The sequence below is a fragment of the Hesperophylax consimilis genome, chromosome 17 (genome assembly GCF_061612785.1).
Source record: "Hesperophylax consimilis isolate HC1 chromosome 17, BYU_Hcon_1.0, whole genome shotgun sequence".
Lineage (NCBI taxonomy): Eukaryota > Metazoa > Arthropoda > Insecta > Trichoptera > Limnephilidae > Hesperophylax > Hesperophylax consimilis.
This window is the reverse complement of record NC_142852.1, coordinates 26991972-27018320: the sequence shown is the minus strand read 5'-3', so window position 1 is coordinate 27018320 and position 26349 is coordinate 26991972. Positions and strand designations below refer to the sequence as shown.

Here is a 26349-nt window from a genome sequence, read left to right as displayed (position 1 = left end):
ATTATTATAACATCTTAAAATACAAAAAATTAAAAATAATTTCTAAAAAGTATATCTATATATTCTTGTACAGTTGGGGGTATTTGGAGAAGTCAAACACCTTGGACTTCTTGGGGTCGTCCACGTGCAGCTTGACGAAGAAGGTGAGGGTGTCCTTGAGCTCTGCGGGGAACCAGGCCTGCGTCACAAACAGGGCAAAGGCCTCCACGCAGCGGGAGCGGTCCCAGCGCAGACTGTACTTCTTCTCCGACTGAAAATAACAAGTCCATTAGAAGCTGGTTGAGTTGACATCGCGTTTGGGTCCCACCCAGGCGTTTTTCCTAGTGAGACAGGCAAAGACAAAAAAAATATATGTAAACCTTTTTATTTTTTTATTTATATATATTTTTTATAATATTGATTAAATTTTATACTTTTGACTGTCCAACTAGGAAAGATTCCCGTTTTAGGACAGTCAAATTTACAGGTTTCAAGTTATCCAAGACAAATACAGATGGAACTGGCAAAGAAAGGATAAAAGTAGATTGAATGCCGTTGAAATGAGATCCCAGAGGCGTATGTGTGGTTAAACCATGTATGTTCGTGTGAGGCATGTGGAGATCCGCAAAGAGTGCAATGCTGATGTAAGCGTAATGAGTAAGATCAAGAAAGAGACGCTTAGATGTTTTGGGCATGTAGAGCGAATGAGCGAAGAAAGGAGTGTAAGGAGAATATACGATGCAAATGTGAATGGTAAAAGTCGGGGACGCCCGAGGAAGACATGGCAAGACCAAGTGAATCAGATACTTGAGTCGGGCCATGTCAAGAGTCACAATAATAGAAGAGTATGTATGAGACGATGTATGAATGTGAATGAGGCAAGAAGTGTGTGCCAAGACCGAGTTGTTTGGCGATCCGTCCTCTCTGCTTACCCCTGCGGAGAAACGGCGTGATGGTTAGTTAGTTTAAAATAATTATGTTATGAAGTAATGCGTACGATCGATTATTAATATGAGAGTATGGAATGTATCGGGAGCATCTCCTATCCTCTTCCTATTTTCCCCTTCCTCTCCCCTTCCTTTAACACCAAATTAATTTTAAGAAACTAAAACTTCATTTCTAATGCACTTTAACATAAGAAACTTCTATGGCTTGACTTCAGTTAACTTGTATATTTATATCTAACATCGTATATTATATAAAAGCCGTTTGTGTCTTACAAAATAAAAAAATAAAAAAAACGAAGATACATAAAAGATACATAAAAAGATACATAAAAAAGATAGATAAAGATACATAGAGGCGTTTGTGATAAATAATTATAATGTAGATTAAATAAGTAAGCATGAAATACCTTGATGAGTTCCAAATGCGTGAGAATAGAGTTGGCCAGTATCCACCGCCGGCCGCTGGCCTGCTCCGCCCAGTTGACCAGCGCCCTCAGCACGTTGCCGGCGCTAGCGGTCTCTCCCAGACCGCCCAGCCCCATCACTAGTGCCATTGCCGTGTCGAGATGGCTCATGTCGTCCACTTGGCTCTGGAAACAAATCCCACTCTCATTCAAAAACTCACAACAATATTAATAACATTCAAATCTCAAATAAAGGATACAAAACAGAAATAGAAAATATACTGATATAGGAAATAGATATGTAGTGGTACGCCAATACTTGATTCGAACGGCATTCTAGAAGTTTCGGCTTTTTCCAAACAAGCTTCTTGGATGTTCTTTTATTCTTTTTAATTTTGTTTAATATCTACATAGCAACCAAAATGTTCGAGAAGCTTCTTCACCTTATAAAAGTGACACCGTAAAGGATCTAGTCAGTCAGTCATCAATCCGCCGTCAGTTTACAAGGATCAACGAGTGATAATCCGCGCACCTTATTTGCGCGAAGGACAATATTCCCGGCTTCGCACGTATTCATCATGGACTCCATCGGGACATCATTATAGCGCCTTGGCCCCGGCCGCCGTCCCTGGCTAGCGCTACAACGGATCACAGCGCTCTGGTTCCAGCGCCTCTGACAAGCGCTACATCCACGCATCTAGACCACGCGGCATCCTCGCCGGTCTATACCATCTCCCGCACAACCGCTGACCAGGTCCACTGCACCTTTCGGCTACCCTGTTCAGCACTGGAGCACTTACGCTCTTCACCAGTTCCTGACAGTCAACGAGTCAACTTCCATGTTGCTACCATTATGTAGATGTATTATTGTGACAATTACAATACCCTTCTTTACAGTAAATTACAGAAACCTTCACTGGCTCAAGTGCCCTGAAAGAATCCAGTACAAACTGTGCTGGATGGTGTTTAAATCCATCAATGAAATGGCCCCACCCTACATCTCTGAACTATGCGTCCCGGAAAACACTGGTCTGAGGCAGTCAACTCTTAGATCAGCAAACATCAGCAACTGTAGGCAGACTGGTGGAACCTAAGCGCAAGCCAAATACTAAGTTTGGTGATCGCGCTTTCGGAGTATCTGGGCCGAAGGCTTGGAATAAACTCCCTCCGGAACTAAGATCCATAACAAGTCCAACAGAATTCAGGTCTAAACTAAAAACGTACCTTTTTAAGCTGTCATACCCTTAAATTAAATATTCCATTACTTAGAGAAAGTCCAATTATATCCAATTACGTCCTAAATCCTGTATCTAAATTTCGCCAATAAACAATTAATCAATGTTAATCTCAAGTGACCTACCAGGTAAGTATTGTACTGTATATTTTCTCCATATATAGTTAGTAATAACATAGATCTTTGTTGAAATGTATTATATATTTGTACAGCGCCCTTGAAGTGATTTTGCACAAAAACAGCGCTATACAAATCATCCAAATATTATTATTAATTATACTGTGGTTTCAGGCTACAATTCCGCTATAAATAGTTTAAACACCATTGGTAACTCTTATGCTATGTTAGCTAATGTTTTTAATATGCCTCTATTGAAGTATAAAGCTGTACTAATTAAACATATTAGCAGTGCATATTGTAACGAGGTCACTGCACACCAGGTTTGGTTATTGTTTCTTCATCTTTATGTCTTTCACTAACTTTGTACTAATGTTTTTCTTGTTTATTTATATAATCTTTATTTTCTTTTCTCTTTTTACGGGGTATCTGGGGGGTAAAGTGCGCTAACTTAGGGGAATTATTCTACATGATTTTAGAAGTAAAAAAGATAAGAAGTAACTTTTTTCGAAATTCCAATGTTCACAGACGTTATGTTTGATTTATGTCTTTATTGCAGCAAGCATTCTGAATTTGAGAGGCCGGTACGGGTACCGTCGCCCCTGGAACCATTTATTGGATAACCATTCATAGATCAACCCGAGCGGTACGCTTCGTTAGGTGACTTAGCAGGTGTGCCCGGATTCATGGGGTGAGGTTTGTCTAGGTCTCGTCGGTTGATGCTTCTGCCCTTTGAGAAAGACTGGTTGAGGGAGGCCTTTCGACCTCTACAGCATGATTTTCTGGACCCATCGCCACACAGCATCCCATAAGATGAAATAGGAAAACTGACACAGTGTGGAACTAATGTATAAACCGTGTTCGCCCAAAATGAGATTCTTACTTATAGGGGCCGTTCAAGTATTATGTAAGCACTATAGGGGGGCAGGGGGGTCTTTGCTTTGCTTATTTTTGATGACATGGGGGGGGTGGGGGGTCGAGATAGTGATTACGTCAGCACTGCTCAGCAGTAGTTATTTTTTTTTACACATTGTCTATGTTTGAAAACCGAATACATATTCGGGGATTCCCACAAATAATTAATACATTTAGGTACTTGCTTAAAAAACAGAATACATTAACAGAAAAATGCATATAGGTACCAATTTTTACGTAAGCATGGGAGGGGGGGGTAAGAGCTTTGCTTACTTTTGGTGACAAGGGGGAAGAGGGGGTAAATAATTGTAATAAATCTGCTTACGTAATACTTGAACGGCCCCTTACGTTTGTTACAAATCATTACTGATCCATCAATTTGTGTTAGATGTCAATGTCCGTGTGTCTGCGATACCAATATTAATTCAGGACTGAAAAGTTTAAGACTAACCTGAATATGCTTCTTGATGATATCATCCGCATCCGGCCCCAAGACTTTGAGGTTATCCGCACTGGGATTGCAGAGAAAAATGCCGACGGGTGATCGCGCCACGGCGCCTGTGGGGTCCTCGTTGTTGGAATACGACGACAAATTGATGGCTTCGTCATTGTCGTCGTACGCTCCGTCATGTGCGCCGGCGAGCGGGTCTTCCTTGACGTCGTCGCTGCATGAGGACGCTCCGGAGTCAGAGCCGCGATCCGATTCTGATTCTAACAGAGAAATATATTTATTATTTTAATTAACACATTCGCGGACATGCCAGCCATCATTGTACAAATCGTGTCACTTCGTTAAAGAAAAGACATCTTTAGACGGTATTTAAACAACCGTCCACATATCATTAACCCCTTCAGTAATCATTTAAAAATTAAAAATGGAAAAAAAACAGCTTTTTATATCAATGAATTTTATTTACTCAAAATATATATCCTCATATAAAAGCCATTTCGGGCCAAAAATGGGACTGAATATTGATGTTGTGGTGCATAGTGTGAAAAAATAATTAAAATTTTTCTTTAGTATACAAACGGACTGCAATCTTTAGAGCACAGGCGTCAGGTAGGAATGCTGTCCTTGTTCTATCGGTATTACAATGGAAGATGCTCTGAGGAACTAGCGTCATTGATCCCTTCGGCACCGGTGCGTAGTCGGGATACACGCCAAACGCGCGCCCATCATTTGTACACGGTTGACATTTGTCACATGAGAACGGGTCGCTTCTACGATTCGTTCTTAAGTTCAACAGCTCGGCTGTGGAACGAACTGCCGGCCTCTGTGTTTCCTCCCTCCTACAACATGGGACTCTTCAAGACCCATGTTCACTCCTTCCTCTCCACAAAAAGACCCTCCACACAGCATCCCCAAAGATGACATAGGCCCTGAGGGAAATTATTTTCTTCAGGGCCTCCTGTGTGGAGTTAATATAAAAAATAAAAAAAATTCTGACACACCGAATTCTGGCATAATAGCCGCCCGAGTATACTCGAGGGTGGTCCTTAAGAGGTTAAACAAATACCATAATAATAATATAATAGGACCACATTGAACATATTTTAGAAAAAGCTTATAAACAATTGGGATTTATTATAAGCCTTACAAAGCCTTTCGCTAAAGCACACACACTAATTCTGCTTTATATGTCATATGTAAGGCCTCAGTTATTTGGAATCCTCAATATCAAACATACATTGATCGTATTGAAAATATCCAATCCAAATTTATTAAACACCTATCGTATCGCTTTCGTTATTCGCTTAAACGTAGAAAAATTTCTGATGCCCTATTCTTATATAAAATCTTAAACAGTCTTGTTGATTCATCATATCTGCTAGAAAAGATTGCATTTCGTTGCCCTGAACACAACACCAGATCGAATGACTTATTTAGAACACCACACTGTAAAGCCAAATATGCGCAAAACTCTTATAGTAATAGGACGTATCTATAAAACTCACAATGCCTCTAGAGATGTACACATTTTCAAGTGTAACTTGAAAACATATAAAATGCAACTTACTAAACTGATTTGATAACTTCATTTTTTTATTTTGTGAAATAATCCTATCATCTTTATTTAATTTATTGTTTTTATTATAATCATGCAAAAACTATATTTTTTTTTTTTGAGATTTATTTATTTATTTTTATTTAAGGCGATGCCATACGTAGTAATGCAAAATCATGTGTTTTTGGTTTGAAAATTTGGTCGCCTAGAAATGTTTTAGATTCTTTAATTAAATACTGCGAGTAGAATACATCTTGGCCTTTGAAATAATCGAGTATTTTTTAGATAAGTCTTTTTATAAGCCCAGAAAAAAATAGTGTAAAGGCCTATGAAACCAGCTTTAAAGTTCAAAATCTCCTACTTACGAGCATATTTTCGGTTATGATTTTATTGTATAATGTGGCAAATTAAGTAATTTATAAATTGATCGAAAAAAATTAAAAATTTATGCCTGAACATCCACAAAATAAAATAAACTTTTTGGCCATGTTTTTGTCTTGCGTAAATCAAAACAGGCAGATGGTGTTAAGCGGGAATTTAAACCTTATCGCCATCTAGGTAAGGGTTGTTATTGATAGCGGCTCGATTCAAAATATTACACAACATAGTGCATCGCCTTAAGTACATAAAACAGGCATGGTGCCCAAGAATTTCCATACATGGATGTTTAAATACATAATAATAACAAAAATAGTAACAAAATGAATAAGCTAAATAAGCAGAAGTAAATAACAAATAAGAATGGGTAAAAGGTAAATACAAATATGTTCATAAACGATTTGTTATTCTCACACCTGTACTGGTGAGACACTGATTAGGTAGGTACAATGTTGCTTCTCTTTAAATAAAGGGCTTCATCACAATATCAGCTTAATATGAGGTAATACGTTTTTTTTAATTGTTTAAATAGGTCATTAAAAATGTCTATTTCATTATTAGAGCCATGTATAATGTTATAATTTCTTAATGTTCGCGGTACAGGGGAAAAATATCCTGTATTTGTTTGGTAGGCTTTAATATAGAAAATGTCTTTCATCCTCCTTGTTGATTTTCTTGGAATATTGATGTTAATTTGGGATAAAATGTTTGGTGTATCAACTGATGCATGTATAATTTTGTGTAGGAGCAGTACGTCAGAAAGTTTACGTCAGATATGAGCAGAATGCTACCTGCTCATTACATAATAATAATAATAATAATAAAAGTGAACTAGTTAGAATGAATGGATGGGGATTTCACCATTTACATGAAATTTCCCGCAATATTCCGCCGTTTCGGGAACATTGCCCAAAAATAAATTCCCCGAAATTTACCCATCACTGTGACCACTGGTCTCATTCTTTTAAACCTTTCGAAATCATCAAACTGTACATTTGCATTTGATGTGACTTCCTTCCGCAGGATTCTTTCTGCAGTATCAGATCTTGCAGAAAGAAAAGCAATTCCACCAACCTTCGTCGGATTCGTGATCATCATCATCCAAGTCGCTCTCGTCGCCGTCTTGCGTGGCGAGTGTCACGCCTGCCACGGCCGCCAGCTGCCGCTTAGCCGCCGCGCCCAGCGAGTTGCCGCCCAGCTCGGCGCGCACCGTCTTCGACCTACCCGCCAGCGCCGACAGCAGGGAAGGGAGCGCGCGCGGACCCATCTCGTCGAAGCTCAGGTTCAGATCCTGCGAAAAGATTGTTTTTAATTATCTACTTTTTCCCAGGTTGTTCATCCCACAACTATCAAGTCTAATTAGTGACGTAAAATGTACGTTTCTAATTTTCTCACATTAAATAAATCAAAACCAAAATTTCCTCTGAAATCATAAGATTTGTAAGTAACTACTAACTTAATTATAATCAATTTTTTAAATTCAAATAAGAAATTATACAATTGGTCCAAAGAAACGTCACTATCTCAATGATAATTCTTTTTCAAACTTCCTTAAGGCAGGTAATATTAAAATAAGTCCAAATAGCCAACTTGACAAAGTAAAGCTCGCTTGTATAGTATAGTGGATGCAGCAGATTTCCTGAATACACAAACAAATTCCAAACGGTCGAGATAAAACTAAAGTTCGCTATGGTCAGTCAATAATCGAGTAATATAATTAACTAGCTGTCGTCTACCCGGCGTTGCTGGGAGTTATCCTTAAGAGATAGACGTACACCACCCTGGACTTTTCTGTACGCCTTTTGAAGATATACAATTCCATAGTACATTATTTGGACGTATCTCATAAGGTTTAGCCAGCGTTAGCAATGTAAACAAACAATTGATTACAAAATAATTACTTTTCTCTACACTCTGTAAAGCCCACACCTTACACACTTTAGATTGATTCAGGGTCGTCACTCACCTCTAACTCTTCCAGACATCCGATAGCGTCCAATATAGCAATAGCTCCTCTGGTCTTCAACAGACAATCACCGAGATTGAGGTTAGCCAGGTGAGGCAGGGCCGGCAGCGTATCGGCGAGGACCTGCGCACCGCGCGGGCCAACAGTGTTGTCGTTGAGGTCGAGCCACGTGAGGCGCGGGCAGCCCTGAGCCAGGGCCGCGCACAACGCAGTCACGCCGGGCAGGTAGACGCCGTTTTGCGGTATTCGAAGCACGCGAAGTTTGGGGAGATTCTGGAATAGAGAACAAATTTCAAGGAATATGTTTTTTGTATTTTTATGTAAATACCTAACACAATTCACAACTGTCCAGCTTCAGTCGGTAAAACTATGGTTTCCTCAATTGGGATGTTGTAAGGCTGAAGGCAGTGGGGAGGAAAGGTGGGGAAGTACCTGGCTATTCAGATATGGTCATTAAACACAGGGCCAATCCTGTGCAGGCGCAATTGGAGCAGTCAACGCCGGATGCTGACTTGCCGAGGTGCCAAAATAAGATGCTCTCGAAATACATGTTTAAGAATGTAAATTTTAGACTTCCAAAAAAAAATTTGTCGGAAACCAAAAAAAATCTCTATTTTAAAGAATTTTAAAATTTTTAATGAATTATGATAGATGTTAAAGAGGAAAAAGCTTTGCTGCTTTTCGTGGGTTATGCCTAAATACTATAAAGAATAAGTTTTAGATGTTTTGTAAAGTGTCCTTAATGTCATAGAAATAAGTTGTTAAAACGTTTTTTACTAGATATGTTAAAATGTAACTAAACAAAAACTCTCGACAAGTGAGCTCTGGCATCGTGAAAGATACCTGTATGATGGTGGACAGGGCCTGCGCGCCGACATTCTCCAGGCGATTGCGCCCCATCTCCAGCACCTCGAGATGAACAGGCATGGGCTGCAAAGCTTCCACCAGCAGTTTGGCCCCCGTGATGCCAATGCCGTTGTTGTTGAGACGCAGCTCCTAAAATACAACACAATTATACTATGAATTGAGATGGAGTAGAACATCATTCCCGCTTGGGTAAGATTCCCTAGAACACTTTGCACACTACATACTCAGTTATTAAATCACTTGACATAATAGCGAGTGGGTTAAGTCAACAACACGTCACTCTTAAAACTAACCAGGGCAAGTCTCCTTCGACGGAAGCAATCTTCCGAACAGACCTTCCATTGATATGCTTGGTGTAACTATAAGTGACCAGCTCAGGTACGGGGGCTCCATCGAAGCCAGAGTAAAGTTGGCCTCTCAGAAGCTGGGCGTACTGTACAGGGCCCGCAGATACTTTAATAGTACACAACTGCTGACCCTGTACAAAACGCAAGTGCGCCCTACTGTCGAATTTGGCAGCCATCTCTGGTCCGGAGCCCCTAAATACCTGAAAAAAACCCTTGACTCTGTGCAAAAACGGGCGGTCCGTTTGATAGATTCCCCAATCTTAACAAACGGACTGCAATCTTTAGAGCACAGGCGTCAGGTAGGTATGCTGTCCTTGTTCTATCGGTATTACAATGGAAGGTGCTCTTAGGAACTAGCGTCATTGATCCCTTCGGCACCGATGCGTAGTCGGGATACACGCCAAACGCGCGCCCAACATTTGTACACGGTTGACATTTGTCACATGAGAACGGGTCGCTTCTACGATTCGTTCTTAAGTTCAACAGCTCGGCTGTGGAACGAACTGCCGGCCTCTGTGTTTCCTCCCTCCTACAACATGGGACTCTTCAAGACCCATGTTCACTCCTTCCTCTCCACAAAAAGACCTTCCACACAGCATCCCCAAAGATGACATAGGCCCTGAGGGAAATTATTTTCTTCAGGGCCTCCTGTGTGGAGTTAATATAAAAAAAAGGGCAAATTTCCAGGATGGCTGGCCACGCTTAAAACAAATAAATAAAACTGTTTGATTTCGGGGTGATGAAAAACACGGCCTTCAAAATTACAACCATTTACAATAATTTCTGTCCATGAAATTTTGTTACATTGGTATTCCTGCTCGAGTAATTTCACGATTACGAAACCCTTGCTCAAAAATAATATGAATATTTGGGAATCTTGTTGTCACTCGCGAGACTTGCTAATGACTGACTGACTGACTGCTTGCTGCGTCGGGCCTATTTATATTGTCCAGCCGATGGCGGTAGTAACTATGCGAGACCGCTGGTAAACTGGAGGTTGGTCGTTCAAACTGGATACCTCTGGTAGTTTCGATGGCGCTGGAATTATGCCCAGGTAATTGTCTAGACCCTTCTAGCAAATGCGCGAAATGTACCTAGTCAACTCACAACGTGTTGACGTAGGTAGTTCTCTCAGCGGCAAGTACTCGTAGGCCGCAGGTAGGAACGTTTCGCATTGCGTCTGGAGTGTTCTAGATAAACATCGTAGCATCGCTACAAATACGAAACATCGGCGTCGGTGCCGGATTAAGTAACTTATTATATGACGTGTTATCCACCACAAGCAAAGATTTCAGCTCCAAGTTAGGGGTTAGTTTCGTTTGAAACCGCTTCTCATAATTGTTGAAATTCACATCATCACGATAATCACCTTAATGACAATCCAACAACATTCATTCATTTGACGGCTGGCATAGTCCAGTGGTAACGCATTGGACTGCCATTCCGAAGGTCGCGGGTTCGAACCCGGCGTGCGCAAATAAATTTTATTTGATTACTTTGTGTTATTTCACAATTAATTAATTAAAATAATATATAGTATATTTGCGGCACGTTCCAGAGTGGAAGATACTACCAGTATCGCCCTGGTGTAAGACCACTATTCAGAATTGAAACGTTGCTCCAAATGGCTTTAGCCGTGTTTAGTGACTAGATCTGAATAGCCAGGTACTTCCCCACCTTCCTCTTTCCCTTCCCCACTTACCTTCAGCCTCACAACATCCCCCAATTGGGGATGCCATAGTCTCACTGGCTCCAGACGGGAGCAGTTGGGACTCTTGTGAGGTATTCACTATAAAAAAAAAAAAAAATTCTATTATTCAGTGGAAACGGATTAAATTAATAATAATAATAATAATAACAGATACCTGTTTTCTGCTTTGATATGAACATCAACAGAGCATTAGGAATGAAGCCAGACAAACTCCCTGCGTGAACGACTATGAGACAATGCGTTTGAATCTAATATCTTGCGTCTCCTGTCTTTTTATGTGTTTTTCCATTTACAACCAATCTGTCTTATTACCTTCTTTAAATGACTTACAAAACCACAAATATTTAAATCTTTTTTTAACACTTGGTGATTGTATTTTATGTGGAAGTTGTGTATTTCTTGTCGAATTACACATTTGTCGAAATCGTCAAGATTGGTTTTCATATGTAAAAGTCTCGACACTTCTGATACATTCTCAAAAAAGTATTTTTTTAACTGTGTCAAATTTTAAGGGTTTAAATGTTGCATTATTTTAGTTTGACGGCCGGCATAGTCCAGTGGTAACGCATTGGACTGCCATTCCGAAGGTCGCGGGTTCGAACCCGGCGTGCGCAAATAAATTTTATTTGATTAATTTGTGTTATTTCACAATTAATTAATTAAAATAATATATAGTATATTTGCGGCACGTTCCAGAGTGGAAGATACTACCAGTATCGCCCTGGTGTAAGACCACCATTCAGAATTGAAACGTTGCTCCAAATGGCTTTAGCCGTGTTTAGTGACTAGATCTGAATAGCCAGGTACTTCCCCACCTTCCTCTTTCCCTTCCCCACTTACCTTCAGCCTCACAACATCCCCCAATTGGGGATGCCATAGTCTCACTGGCTCCAGACGGGAGCAGTTGGGACTCTTGTGAGGTATTCACTATAAAAAAAATATTAAAAAAAAGTAATGACTTCTTTGGTTTGACATTCCAAAGGAAAACCACGTCCAAGTTTAGCCATGTTATCAAGTAACGAAAAATGTAACTTCGCAAACTTCCTGTAGTTTCGGTCCAAATGTAGCCGTTGGGGCAAGGTTTGAACAGGTGCACTGCCTAAACATTATCGAACGCTATCGTCCAGCAAATGATGTGCCCCGAAAGGACACTCACGCACTCAAGCGTGGTTTTAAGACACGGCCTCCGTAAAAGTATTAGTAAGAGATCTCATAATCGTGAAACTACTCTACCATACTAGGGCTAAAAGAGACGTTATTACCATTCAATCTGGCGTACTAGGTAGACACTAGTTTGTGGAACTCTGGAAACATAAACACCGCCACAAAGTACTAAATAAATTCAATTTTCTGCCATCGAAAGGAATGTCACAGTCAATATGCTACACTAGCTCCTTCAGCGACCAGAGTTGTTGATATTGCCACTATTTCACTGGAGTTGCATGTATTATCAATTTTATAGGGTATTTTCTTATAGTAATGTGCCACTATCTAATGTAGCCATTGCCATAGTATAGTGTGCGTCCGTTTGCTAAGATTACAGCATCCAAAATGCAGTGTAGTTACATTTACAAGATCCAAAGATACATTTCTATTCCCATATCACATTAATAAAAATATATTAACAAGCAAAAACGAGATTCGTGACCTTGGGGTGATCTTCGAAGCAAATCTCTCTTTCAAATCCCACATATCTGACATTGTCTCCCGCGCCAACAAAATGCTTGGATTTGTTCTTCGTAATGCGAGATCATTTATTAATGGAATTGCAATACGGAGAACATATGAAGCACTTGTCCGCAGCATCCTGGAATACAGCTCCATTATTTGGGCCCCTTCTGAACAAAACCATATCTTAGAAATAGAAAAAGTACAAAAAAGGTTTATGCGTAACCTGTATATGAGGGAATATACATACTATCCATTCCTGTATCCATCCTTGTTCTTAACAGGAATGCTCGATTTCAATACATTAGAAGCCCGCAGTTAAATATATTTAGGCAAACACTTTTTGAAGTAAATCTCTGGTACAATACACAATCCACCTATGTTGAAAGAGGTTAACTAACAATTATACTCGAGGGAGATCCCATGCACTCTTATATGCTCCGAAAGCGAGGACTTCTGCCTATCAGAACGCGCCAATAAACAGAGCGACTCAACTGCTTAAAACGATTCTGCATTAGCCATCGACATTTTCAATGTCACCTACAGACAATTCAGTAACTATCTTTTAACACATGTCACAAAATAGTAAAACTGCCTCTGTAAACTTTTTAATTTTTAATTTTTAATCTTCTCCATGATATATAACCGTTTTATGGAGAACATGAAAAAATAAATAAAAAAATTTAAAAAATTGGCGCAACAACCTAGTGTAAGCGTTTGTGGCCAGCCGAGATCCATTAACAGTTCCTTCGTATAAAGTTGCAGGCAAATATAAATATTACAACCTACACCATGTGGCCTTAGCATTACAAATTTTGGGAAATTATTGGTGGTTATGTAAAGTTTCCCCACTGTTTGTATCGTTTAAATTTGACTAAAGGCCTGTTCGGGCATATATACCGATGGATATTTACTGGATATGGACAATTATTCCCTACCTTCCCATCCTTGTAACCTTGTCACCAGGAGACAAAAGGTTCACCAGTACAGTTTCTACACCGCCTCTGTAAGGGTTGCTCTCCGAGTGCAGTGCAATTCGCCGTGGAGTTTCTTTACGTGCTGACAGAAAGAGGAGCGTTGAGGACACCAGGACAAAGATATAACTTTCATTATTCTAGTGGCATCCTCTTATAGATCCCTTTCGCTATTCAATATTTTAGGAAGAAACTCTTAGGAAGAAATATATCCCGTTATTTCCAAGAGCTACGAAACAAGGCCATTAAAGTGAGACGTTTCAGAATTAATAATTTGGATGATTCACTGGATTTTTCACCCTATGACTATTACATACCTACAAGTACCTGTCATTATCCGACTGTACCCACGTTTGTGTGACATTTACAACAATACACGTAACTGTCAAATCAGTTTATTGACGAAGCCGGTTTGATGAACATCTCTTTATGATCATTGCTTTTATTGATATCAACTCGGGGTAGAATACTGTGCAGTGAATACATTCAGTTCCCTCAGTGTGTTTCTTACCCAACCCAGATGTTGTGGAAGTTGCGTGTGAAATAAATCATCTCCTGTGAGTGAAACCAACCAGCAACATCGTTGACGAACATCAAAGGGGTAAGTCGGATTCCTTCCTTACTCCCTATTCACCCTCTCTAACCATCGTTGTGTCAACTTCAAGTTCACAATTAATTCTACAGTCCATTCTTGATTCGCCTTGTGATTACACTTTGTGTATTATGGAACTCAGCTTAAACATATCTAGGGGTGGCGAATGAATTATATTAATTTGTTCATTTATTAGATTAGCTTTAGGACTATTAGAATTCGGCAGCAGGACCAGCCAAGGCAGATTACACGACCACGAGGAGTGGTGGAGTCTCGTTCATCTGCCATAGAAGTGGGGAGACATTATCCTCAGCCATCAGGCAACGAGTCAAGAAGAAGAAACAAAAGAATTCACCTGCAGGAAGGTGCAGACGGAACTCTTCAGCAGGTCAGCCAGACCGCCAACTCCGATGGGGCCGAAGGCGTTGTCACTCAGGTCCAACACGGTCAGCTGGATCTTGGCAGACATCATACCGGCGCCCAACGAACACTAAAACATACAACGGACACAAATTCACTTTCATATTCAAGCGACAACTGTACCGGTTGGCAGAAATTGCTACCTGACAATAATATTTAATTGCATAAAACCAAACTCTCTTGCAAGGTTTTCCAAGGGACCAGAAAAAATATTTGCTGGAGAAATGAAGTCATATTTTAATTTCAATTTTCAACGGCGTGAAAAGCAAAACTATTTTTTTATATGCAGATATTTAAAGGTCGTATAGTGCCATAAAAATTGTCAGACTAAGGGGGTATTTCACTATGTCGGGCTAAATATCTGACTAGCTATCCGTTGGCTGGCTTTAAAGATCAGAATAACTTCGTTATTCAACGGCGACCGTTTCACCATTGTTTCCGAGCTTCCAGATAGATAACACTCGAAATAGTCTGGCAACATCGCAAAATGTTTGCAGTTACTCCATCTACTGCCACGGCTGTCATGCGTCACAGTCCGCACACCGCGAAGTGTGCATTTGTTTGGTTATGTTATGTTGATTATCAGGTCATTTTAGATAGATTCGTGTCGAATTAATACATTGTTTCTTATTTTGAACACAATCAAATAATTCAGGATGGATCATACAAGCATTCAAATTCATTCAACAAAATTCGACTCACTTCTCAGCTGTCAAACTCGGAATGTTTTGACGTCATCTTTGATTCGAGGAATAGCGCCTAACGTCTGGTTAGAGCACTGATTAGTCAAATCGAACTTTAACCCGAGCGTTAGCGTTATTCAGATATAGTGAAAACGAAAAAATGACTAATCAGCGGATTAGTGCTTAGTCAGAATATAATCAGAGATAGTGAAATACCCCCTTAATAATAATAATATTTGGATGATTTGTATAGCTCCGTTTTTGTGCAAAATCACCTCAAGGGCGCTGTACAAACATATAATACACTTCTACAATGATCTATGTTATTACTAACTATATATGGAGATAATATACAGTACAATACTTACCTGGTAGGTCACATGAGATTAACACTTAATTAACATTAACTAATTGTTTATTAGCGAAATTTAGATACAGGATTTAGGACTTAATTGGAAAATTGGATAAACTGGACTTTCTCTCGGGAATGGTATATTTAATTTAAGGGTATGACAGCTTAAAAAGGTGAGTTTTTCGTTTAGGCCTGAATTCTGTTGGACTTGTTATGGATCTTGGTTCCGGAGGGAGTTTATTCCAAGCCTTCGGCCCAGATACTCCGAAAGCGCGATCACTTAAACACTATTAATAACGAAATGAATGCAGGAGTGACACAAGGATCTGTGCTGTCACCGACGCTGTTTTTGTTGCATAACAACGATCTCGTTGAATGCTACAAATTGTTTAATGCCCTTCCGGATAAAATTAAAACTGAAAAAAATTACAAAACTTTCAAATCACAAATCAAACAACTTTTAGATAAACCCAACGGTAATCACAAGTTTCAATTTCATTGGATACATTTTTCAAATAATTGTTTATATGAACTCATTTGTAATTTTTATTGATTAAATTTTCCTAAATTCACGTTATGAATTTGGGAAAATTGATTAATGATTAATAAAAAAAATATATAAACAAGATTTAATCTTAAAAAAAAAAAAAAAAACTACATATATTTTCTTTACAAATCCTCTAAAGTTATATTATGCGCTTCCTAATATGCGTTTATTGTTGTTGCATTTTATTAAGTACCCATTTCATACAAGATTGCCAGCTCGGTCTTTGAACAATTTACAACCAGTACTGTACCTACCTTCTATTATTTCGTACCTAATAAGTACATTTTTATTTTTATATCTTATTTTTTCCAAGTTTAATAACTATTATATTATTTAAGTTATATTTTTTAGTTTGTAATTAAATTTCTTATTTTCTTAATTATATTGTGTTATTAAATTTATCATCTAGTTTTATAACTATTTGTTAATTTTTAGCTACATCAACTAGTGAAATTTTACAACCTATAAACCATAATGACTCCCAACACTCCCCAACTAAAACACGAGAAATAATTTCTCAATTGAGTTGGGCAGTTTTTCGTTAAAAATTTCTAATTTTTTCGCAATCAGCTTCGAAATATCTACATTTATAAATTATTGAAATGTGTTTATATATTCAATAAAAAAAAATAATAATAAAAAAAATTGCTGATAACAGCACCGTTCACAAGGATTATCTTTTTGACAAGCCCACTTTTTACGTCCGAACAGCTTGGGAAGTTACGATACAAAAAGTTGACCACCACCTCGATGTGACTGGGGTAATGCCAACCTAGTCAATTTTAATGTCTCAAAATCAATGACTGTCTGTTGCAATTGTATCATACTTAGGGGGTATTTCACTATCTCTGATTATGTTCTGACTAAGCACTAATCCGCGGATTAGTCATTTTTTCGTTTTCACTATATCTGAATAACGCTAACGCTCGGGTTAAAGTTCGATTTGACTAATCAGTGCTCGAACCTCACGTTAGGCGCTATTCCTCGAATCAAAGATGGCGTCAAAACATTCCGAGTTTGACAGCGGAGAAGTGAGTCGAATTTTGTTGAATGAATTTGAATGCTTGTATGATCCATCCTGAATTATTTGATTGTGTTCAAAATAAGAAACAATGTATTAATTCGACACGAATCTATCTAAAATGACCTGATAATCAACATAACATAACCAAAAAAATGCACACTTTGCGGTGTGCGGACTATGACGCACGACAGCCGTGGCAGTAGATGGAGTAACTGCAAACATTTTGCGATGTTGCCAGACTATTTCGAGTGTTATCTATCCGGAAGCTCGGAAACAATGGTGAAACGGTCGCCGTTGAATAACGAAGTTATTCTGATCTTTAAAGCCAGCTAACGGATAGCTAGTCAGATATTTAGCCCGACATAGTGAAATACCCCCTTAGTATGATACAGTTAAAAGTGACCGAGGGGGATAGGGTCCCATTAGCTCAGTTGGTAGAGCAGTGTCCCGGAAAGACAAGGGTCCTGGGTTCAAGTCCTAGATGTGACCGTATCCTTTTCTGATTTTTCTGTTTCAGATTTTCGTTTAGAAATCACTAATATTGTCTTCAATATTTTTTTTTATAAAAAGATAGTTTACCAAAGCCTGGGGTATCTCCGTCTTCATGCGCCCGGTGAACAGGTCTGCCCAGTGCGCGTGAGTGAGTTCCGGACGGAGCGCCAGGGCGTCCCCCAGTGCGCCGGCTGCCTCCACGCCCAGTGAATTGCCGGACAGGTTTAGGGACCGCAGATCCCCCTCCGGACAGCTCTGGATGGCGGATACTAAATCACGCACTGTAATGAGAAAATGTTAATTAAGACAATCATTCCCAGGTTACACACATCAGCAGGGGTATGCAGTCCGTGAAGGTAGAAAAGCTGTGCCTACCCTAAAAAAAAAACGAATTGTAACAAGTTAAATATAGTGAAAGTTTAATAGGTGTATTTTATTTTAAACTAGCTGACGTGTTTCCGGCATTGCTTGGAGACTTGGTTGAATGAACAGTGTGGGGTAAAGTTTTGAAGTTGTTAAATTCTAGTATACCTGGAAACTGATATTTTATTATAAGAAGTATTTGTTTCACTTGTGTTATATCTTCCATCGGGCGTCCTCGACATCTTCAAACATTCACTGTCATTGTCCTCAAACCTCTGTCTTCATGGACTTTCTCAAATAATTATTAGATTTGTATCTTTTTTACCATTCACTTTGTGTAATATCTTGAAAGCCACATATTTACTGATAAAAAAACTATATTATATCGACTATAATTCTACTCCATATCTTATTCCAGTGCAGAAATAATAGTTAAATATTCCTGGTGCGTACCCGACTTTTTGTACCACTCACTACCGTATACACATTCTTACTTTAGAAAATCTACATTATATCTGTTGGTACCTAGCATCGTTATACCTTTTTATATTTCCGATTTTATGTCTGGGTTAAATCTTCCCCACAGGAAAAACTAAACCCTTCCACACACTTTTCCACAAATGATCATCTAGTCAATCAACATTGTGCAAGTGCATTATATAAGCATAATAAATACAAAACAATACAAGAACAACACGTCAACTCACCAGAGATCAAATGGGAAAATAATTCACCAACTCCAGATATTTTCATATCAGAGGGTTCGGCTTGGTAGAACTTCTAACAGGGCCTATAAATCCTACTGATCCCTCAACATAAATATTTAAAAAATCTTTCATTATCCTACATGTATTTAAAATGACTGATTTTTGCATTTTTATAAATACATTTTTTGATAGATCTAATACCCCTAAATTTTGAATGAGAGAGCTAGGTATAATGCCAGTAGCCGAAATAACAAATGGTAATATTTTTATAGTCTGAGAATGCCAAATTCTTTTTATTTCATTTCCTAAATCTGTGTATTTTCTTATTTTTTCATTAACAGATTTTTGAATATTACAGGAATTTGGAATAGCGACATCAATGATAAGAAGTTATTTTTTTAATTTTGTCATGTAAAACTATATCTTTATTTATACCTTTCCTGATTTCCTTGATGAATATTATTGTTGCCCACCGACCCAATTCCTACCTTTCCTATGCGGACTTAGTGTAACTTCAGTTCAGTTCGAAAAATCGTACTGTCAACACCTAAGCTGTGTCCGATTACGGAGCCATTTTTTCGACCGTGTCGTAACTTGTAAAGCCATCGTGAGCTCGCGCATTTTGGTGAAAATTAGTGCATTGTGTTTGAAGGGAAGAGAAAAAAACGCAGAAGAAGAGCAGAAAGGTAATTCGGCATGTGGTTATCGTGGTGTATAAATGAAAAGATCTCTCACTCAGGTATAGCGTTTATTGATAAGTTGAAAGCTGATTTTACAATCAAATTATTTCACGTTTATTATGCACAAATACTAAGAATGCTCGCGAAACTAGGTCGTAGTACTCGTAGGTAGGTGCAGCCGACGATAGTAAATACTGAACACTAATAATATGCTGGCTGCGTCGGGCTTATTTATATTGTTTGGTCGGTGGCAACAGCAGGTAGTTAAACGGCAACTAAATCGAGACCACTCGCTCGGACTGGCCCTTTCCCGAAGTTTCGACGGCGTGGCAATTATGCCTAGGCCGTAGACTCAAACCTTCTGGCGAGTTCTTGTAATGTGTAAGACCGACTTGCGATATTATTGTTGTCGTTAGACAAGTAGGTGCTTGTAGTACGTAGATTTTTTTTTTTTTTTTTTTTTTTATGTAATACCGCACAAGAGTCCCAACTGCTCCCGTCTGGAGCCAGTGAGACTATGGCATCCCCAATCGGGGTATGTTGTGAGGCTGAGGGTATTGGGGAGGGGAGGGAGATGGGGAAGAGGAAGGTGGGGAAGTACCTGGCTATTCAGATCTGGTCACCAAACACGGCTAAAGCCATTTCAAGCAACGTTTCAATTCTGAATGGTGGTCTTACACCAGGGCGATACTGAGAGTATCTTCCACTCTGGAACGTGCCGCAAATATACTATATATTATTTTAAATTAATTAATTGTGAAATAACACAAATTAATCAAATAAAATTTATTTGCGCACGCCGGGTTCGAACCCGCGACCTTCGGATCTGTAGTCAAAAGCGTATACCACTAGACCACGCCGGCCGTCAAAATTACTTTGTTTACGATGCGATTTGGACTGCAGGTACATAATTCGGGAGTAGGTACTAAGTAGGTCGAGCGGTTTATTATTAATTAGTTAATCTAGATTTTTCTCGACGCTACAGGCATATCCGAAATGCCAATCTTCTTGTATTCGATGGTGCCTGAGTCCGTCTACAACAATATCATTAATTCGACTCTGTATCTCATTCCCGTACAGAGATAATGACTTCTTCTATAATTCAAACTCTCTCTAAACACTACTGGCACTAATAAGAACAAATTTTAAAATTTTCAGTGAAATTAGTCCAGTAGTTTTGGAATCTATAATATCTAATGGAGAAATCGATTTAACTCTTGACAGGCCAAGATGCCAAATAAAACGTCTGTAACTAACTGGGTCTTTCGACAACTCCGTGATTTTTTTGTCTTATGGGCTTTTAAACTATACAAATCCCAATTATTCAGTCAAGTTTTCGACCGGTCAGTGGCCGAGTTGACATCGTGCTTGGGTCCCACTCAGGCGTAGTGTGTTCAATTCCTCGGCTGGCTAAGTCCTCCATCACAACACAAGCAACATTTTCAGCTTACTGTGGTGGTAGTAGGAGATTTTCAAATATTGTCAGGTTATTCGTAACCCGGGAATGTTTGTCTTTCTTTTAAAGAAAAAATATATAATAGTAACTTATGTATTTGCGCAGGAATACGTAAAATACTAAAATGATATATCAAGTATTGGCTAATAATTTAATTTATTTCCTTTTTAGACCTATCCATATTCCGACGTGATCCTATACCACATATTAGGATGCTAAAATTGCTAAACAAAGCCACGATTACATCAAACAAGGTCATTTAAACCTCTCCAGAATTGCATCATGTAATTACCTTATTCAGATTTAACCAGCATTTTCCATGAAGTTTGCTGACGACAAAGCTGTGGAAATTATATGAAGCCCTTGCAGGAGAATTTGAATAACTTCTAGTGCTGTGGCAATAATAATTGACATTTAAATTTGTTTTTCTTTAAATAATATTTATAAGATGTCGTTAAGTCACCTACTAACCTACACACACCTAATTTGCGCTCCCATGTAAAAATGTCTATTCATTCAAAAGTAGATTTTACTTTTAAGAACTAAATGGTGATATTATAATGCGAGATGCCTATATACTGTCAGATTGATTTATTGACGAATCACAGTCAGCTTTACCCCCTTCGGTCTTCAACAGTTGATTTTACCCCTCATCTTTAATTTCTAGTCTATATATTCATGTCTGTGGGAGAAGTGAAGTTTTAAAACCATGTCATTACATAGATCTGTAAATTCCTTTCGAAGTATATAGAAGAAGTGCTTCCGTAAAATTCATTGCATTGGTTGCAAAAGGATTTCGAATCCAATCGTGTTGTTCCGTTTTAACGGAATAAAAATACAGATCAAATTTGTGCTGAAGCATACTTAAATGTTGTTGGGCCAGATCCAAAATTAATTGTTTGTTTTCAATTGTACTTTGGTTTGTCTTTTGGTACATTTCCAAACATCCTTTTTGCAACTCTTTCTGCCAAAGTTAAATTTTTTTTCAACCCTTGTAATTTGTATTTTACATTTTAAGTTCATTCAAATGCTGGAATATATCAGCCATGTAGCAAGTTTGATTAATCAGTAATCATCATCGAGGCGCTGATATAATTCGTCCATATTTTGATTTAAAAGAAACTCGCGCACCTCGTGACGAACCTCAAACAATCTAGCCAAAACTTTGCCTCGGGATAGCCAACGAATTTCAATATAAAACACAATTATATAATTATATCATATTCGGCTTCCATTTCAGCACAGAATATTCCAAAGATTCTATACTACATTTTTAAAAATAGACAATATTATGAAAAATAATTTGTCATTGTGTATTAAATACATAATGGAATATTGTAAAATGTCAAATACATTGAATTTGACCGCGGCACACCTGTAACCGGCTTACGGCACACGAGTGTGCCACGGCACACCGGTTGCAGAGCACTGACCTGCAGTACGCTTCAACAGCGTGGAATCCACATTTGAAGGAATATTCTGAAGGTGTAGACTTAATTTATATTGCAGTGAAACTCGCTTAAGGCGATGCACTACGTTGTGTAATATTTTAAATTGAGCCGCTATCAATAACAACCCTTACGTAGATGGCGATAAGGTTTAATTTCCCAGTTAACACCATCCGCCTGTTTTGATTTATGCAAGAAAAAACAAGGCCAAAACGTGCCTTTTATTTTATTTTGTGGATGTTCAGGCACAAATATTTAAATGTTTTTCAATCATTTTATAAATAACTTAATTTGCCACATTTTACAATAAAACCATAACCGAAAATAGGTTCGTAAGTAGGAGATTTTGAACTTTGAAGCAGTTTTCATAGGCCTTTACATTATTTTTTTCTGGGCTTAAAAAAAGACTTATCTAAAAAATACTCGATTATTTCAAAGGCCAAGATGTATTCTACTCGCAGTATTTAATTAAACCATCTGAAACATTTCTAGGCGACCAAATTTTCAAACCAAAAACACATGTTTTTGCATTACTACGTATGGCATCGCCTTAAGAAGTTTTGTTTTCAGTCCCTACAAATTCTGTAGAAACTGCAAAAAACACGATTTTTTCCCATATAAGGTTAAAAAATTCGACAGTAAATCCATCTTAAACAATAACTAGTGGCGAAATATAAATGTCCCCTTTTTCCTAAAATATTTTGAATTAATATTATCCGTGAAATTTAATAAATATGTGTAAAATACTAGAATAGTGTAATCATTGGTCTCAAATTTTGACTTTTTCTAGGTAAGACGAAGGGCATTTTGAGAAACATTGGTCCGACGGCAGCCCTTTCTCCCAGGAAACAGAAGACACAGATATTTTGGGGACCAGGAGGCAGCTGCGATATGTCAAAGGCAACTATTATAATTCTTTAAACGCTGAAATCCCAATTATTCAGTCAATTTATAATGGTAACTTATGTATTTGCGCAGGAATATGTAAAATACTAAAACGATATGTCAAGTATTTAAGCTAATATAAGGATAGTAATTTTGGGTACTAAGTACGGTAAATTTTGGATAGGGCCTGACACGCTTATTACGAATAATTTTTAGAAAAAAACTTTATATTCGCCTTAATTACAATAAAAGAAAACTTTTTGCATTTCGGGCGGCGGAAAATTATGCATTTTGATTTTCAATTGCGTAAAACCAAAATTCACTCCGCGAATCGATGTGGCGACATTAGGAACGCACTGTTATGTTGGTATCACTGATGCATTAACAAGAGCTAAATACGACCGTTGCTATCTTCGTGGGATACCTAGGTTTGTGTAACATGGTTTGTGATACAAAGGAAAGTGCCCCTTAATAACGCCTGCTCGCGTCAAGGCAAGAAAAACATCCCAGTTTTCAACTAGTTTACCGGCTACGCTAGGTTTGTGTAACATGGTTTGTGATACAAATCCATTTGTCTTCCACGAAGTTAGCCATAGTCGTATCTACGCAATGTATCAGGGATACCAACATAACAGTGACGTACCTAATGGCAGCTGATTGCCGCCGCATCGATTCGCGAAGTAAATTTTGGTTAACGCAATTGAAAATTTAAATTCATAATTTTCCGCCGCCCGAAATGCAAAAAGTTTTCTTTTATAGTAATTAAGGCGAATATAAAGTTTTTTTCTAAAAAATATTCGTAATAAGCGTGTCAGGCCCTATCCAAAAATTACCCTAAGTACTCCCACATTTGGCTGCGGGATAGTTAAGTCAGGGGGGTTTAAGAAAACTCTCCCACGACATAAATAGTTATTTCTAGTAGTAATTAAGTGAAACCGAGTGCTATTTATGATTTATTTGCGTATCAAGCATGCAGCGGAATTTGATAAGTTTATCAAAAACCAGCACTTTCATCTCAAAGGTATTTAGCGAACTTTACAAACAAGTCTTAGACAGCGAAGGTTAACAAAATTCTCAATTTTGGAGCGTTAATTCCAGTAGAAAACATGTATTTTCATGCTACACGATACAAATTCAAACAAAATCATTGTTCATCGACGACAGTCAAAACAAAACATATAAAATGATAAACAAAATAAAAAATATGCGCTCTAATTTGACGTCTTGTCATTCAACATAACCTCAAACGAAAACATTTGTTTATCTCATCAAATATGTATAGATCTTAATGATCGATCGATGTTTATTGAATATTGTGTTAATTTCTGCAAGAATGCATACAATTAAATTAATTAATTGGCTTTTTATTTCAATATAATTAACGGTTTTTACAATACAAACATGCATGACATACCGTCCTCGGCTGTGTTCATGGAGAGTGATTTTCCAGAAAAGTCTACGCCAGTTTTCTTTTTGCCAGCATCGTCCGCCGGCTCCAGTAGACTCGAGAGCATGTTGGAAACGTTTAAAGCCGCCATTTCGCGTTATTTATCGCTAAAAACAAGACTTCGAATATGAAAAAATAGCCGAAATCCACAAACGAAAGACGCGCGCGAAACACTTAACCATAGAAAATATGAAATCTAGACGCGGAGTCATAAATAAACCACTAACCGCGGAGTGCAGTCAGTCAAATTAAAAACTGAAATTTAAACAATGTAGGAACTTTTAATAATGAGGGGTCCACAAAAACTATCCATAAAAAATAAACTTACTGTTACAAATTTGATGTCAGCAAACAGAATTAAAAATTAATTTGGCATCTGCTACAAAGTTATAAAAATTATATAGAATTGTGCAATTAATTTTTTGTACAAGAAAAAAATAATTATAATACACAACACTGCTCGTATTCTTAAATAAATAAATGTACAGTATTCTTTGGAGTTTTTTTTTATTATTCACAACAAACGAAAATATTATGGGATAAATTGAAAGCTAGGAATATACCTACCTCATTTATAAACATACTATCCCGATGGCACTCCCAGCAAGAAAATGTTGTACGGTGGGCAAGTACATACTCCCAGCCGATATATTTGCGGTCAGGAGTAAGGCAAGGAGGGTGTATGTCCCCCATTCTATTTAAATCCTCTGAAATTACTGAGTGCAGTTCGAGAGGGAAGGCATAGCGGAAGAAAGCAACATCAATTCCAGAGGCTGTCGAGGGGAGGTTCGGCTTTAAATAAAGTAGCATAGGACAGGAACTTGTCAAGAGGATTCCAGAAGAAAGACATGGTAGAGGCAAGTAACAGCAGCTCCAGGGGCTTTGCGAGAAGAGTCACGAATTACAACTAAAGTAGCACTGAACAGGAACTTATCGAGACGATTTCAGAGGGAAATAAGAGTAGAGATACGCAACAGCAACTTCAGAGGCTGTGTGAGGTGAGCTTCGACCTACAACGAAAGTAGCACAGGACAAGGACTCGGTCCTTCCCAATTAATGAAGTGCTTCCAAAATGAAAGCGGAGGGACGAGTTCCTGATTTTTCAGCCCTCATCAGAACCCAGGTGGCAGGATGGGATAGTATACAGAATTAACTCATTATAGATTCCCGCCAGAGTCCAAAATCCAGGATTGAAGAGCATTTGAGATAATTGTTAGGTGTTAACCACTGCAGTGAATTTTTTGGTATATTTTTCCATTTTAAAATTGAATAATAATAATATTTGGATGATTTGAATAGCGCCGTTTTTGTGCAAAATCACCTCAAGGGCGCTTTACAATTTTGCAAGAACGTTTTGATAAATATTATAATGTGTTATGTCTATAGAACCTAAACGTATGGGATGAACGGCGAAATCTAGGTGGTTTCAGTATTATAATATTCCATTGTTATATATTAAGTTATTTAAAAGTTCTACCGAGCCGAACCCTCTGATATGAAAATATTTGGAGTCGGTGAATTATTTTCCCATTTCATCTCTGGTTAGTTTACGTGTTGTTTTTGTATTATTTTGTATTTATTGTGCTTATATAATGCACTTGCATAATGTGGATTGATTAGATGATCATTTGTTGAAAAGTGTGTGGAAGGGTTTAGTTTTTCCCGTGGGGATGATTTAACCCGGACATAAAGTCGGAAAAGGTGAAAATTTAATTGTTTGAGAAAGTTTGCACATTACAT

The 26349-nt window shown here is 38.1% G+C and overlaps 1 protein-coding gene across 1 annotated transcript; it reads right to left on the bottom strand.

The window, feature by feature from the left end:
- Positions 1 to 24782, bottom strand: RanGAP (Ran GTPase activating protein). The gene is made up of 9 exons (XM_089641966.1): positions 24577 to 24782; positions 17711 to 17904; positions 14461 to 14595; positions 8790 to 8942; positions 7947 to 8219; positions 7055 to 7271; positions 4048 to 4307; positions 1334 to 1516; positions 1 to 250 (listed from the first exon to the last, which is right to left on the bottom strand). Exons 1-9 carry the CDS (start codon positions 24698 to 24700, stop codon positions 56 to 58), a joined length of 1734 nt encoding a protein of 577 aa, XP_089498092.1. The 5' UTR covers positions 24701 to 24782; the 3' UTR covers positions 1 to 55.
- Between the last annotated feature and the right edge of the window lie 1567 nt (positions 24783 to 26349).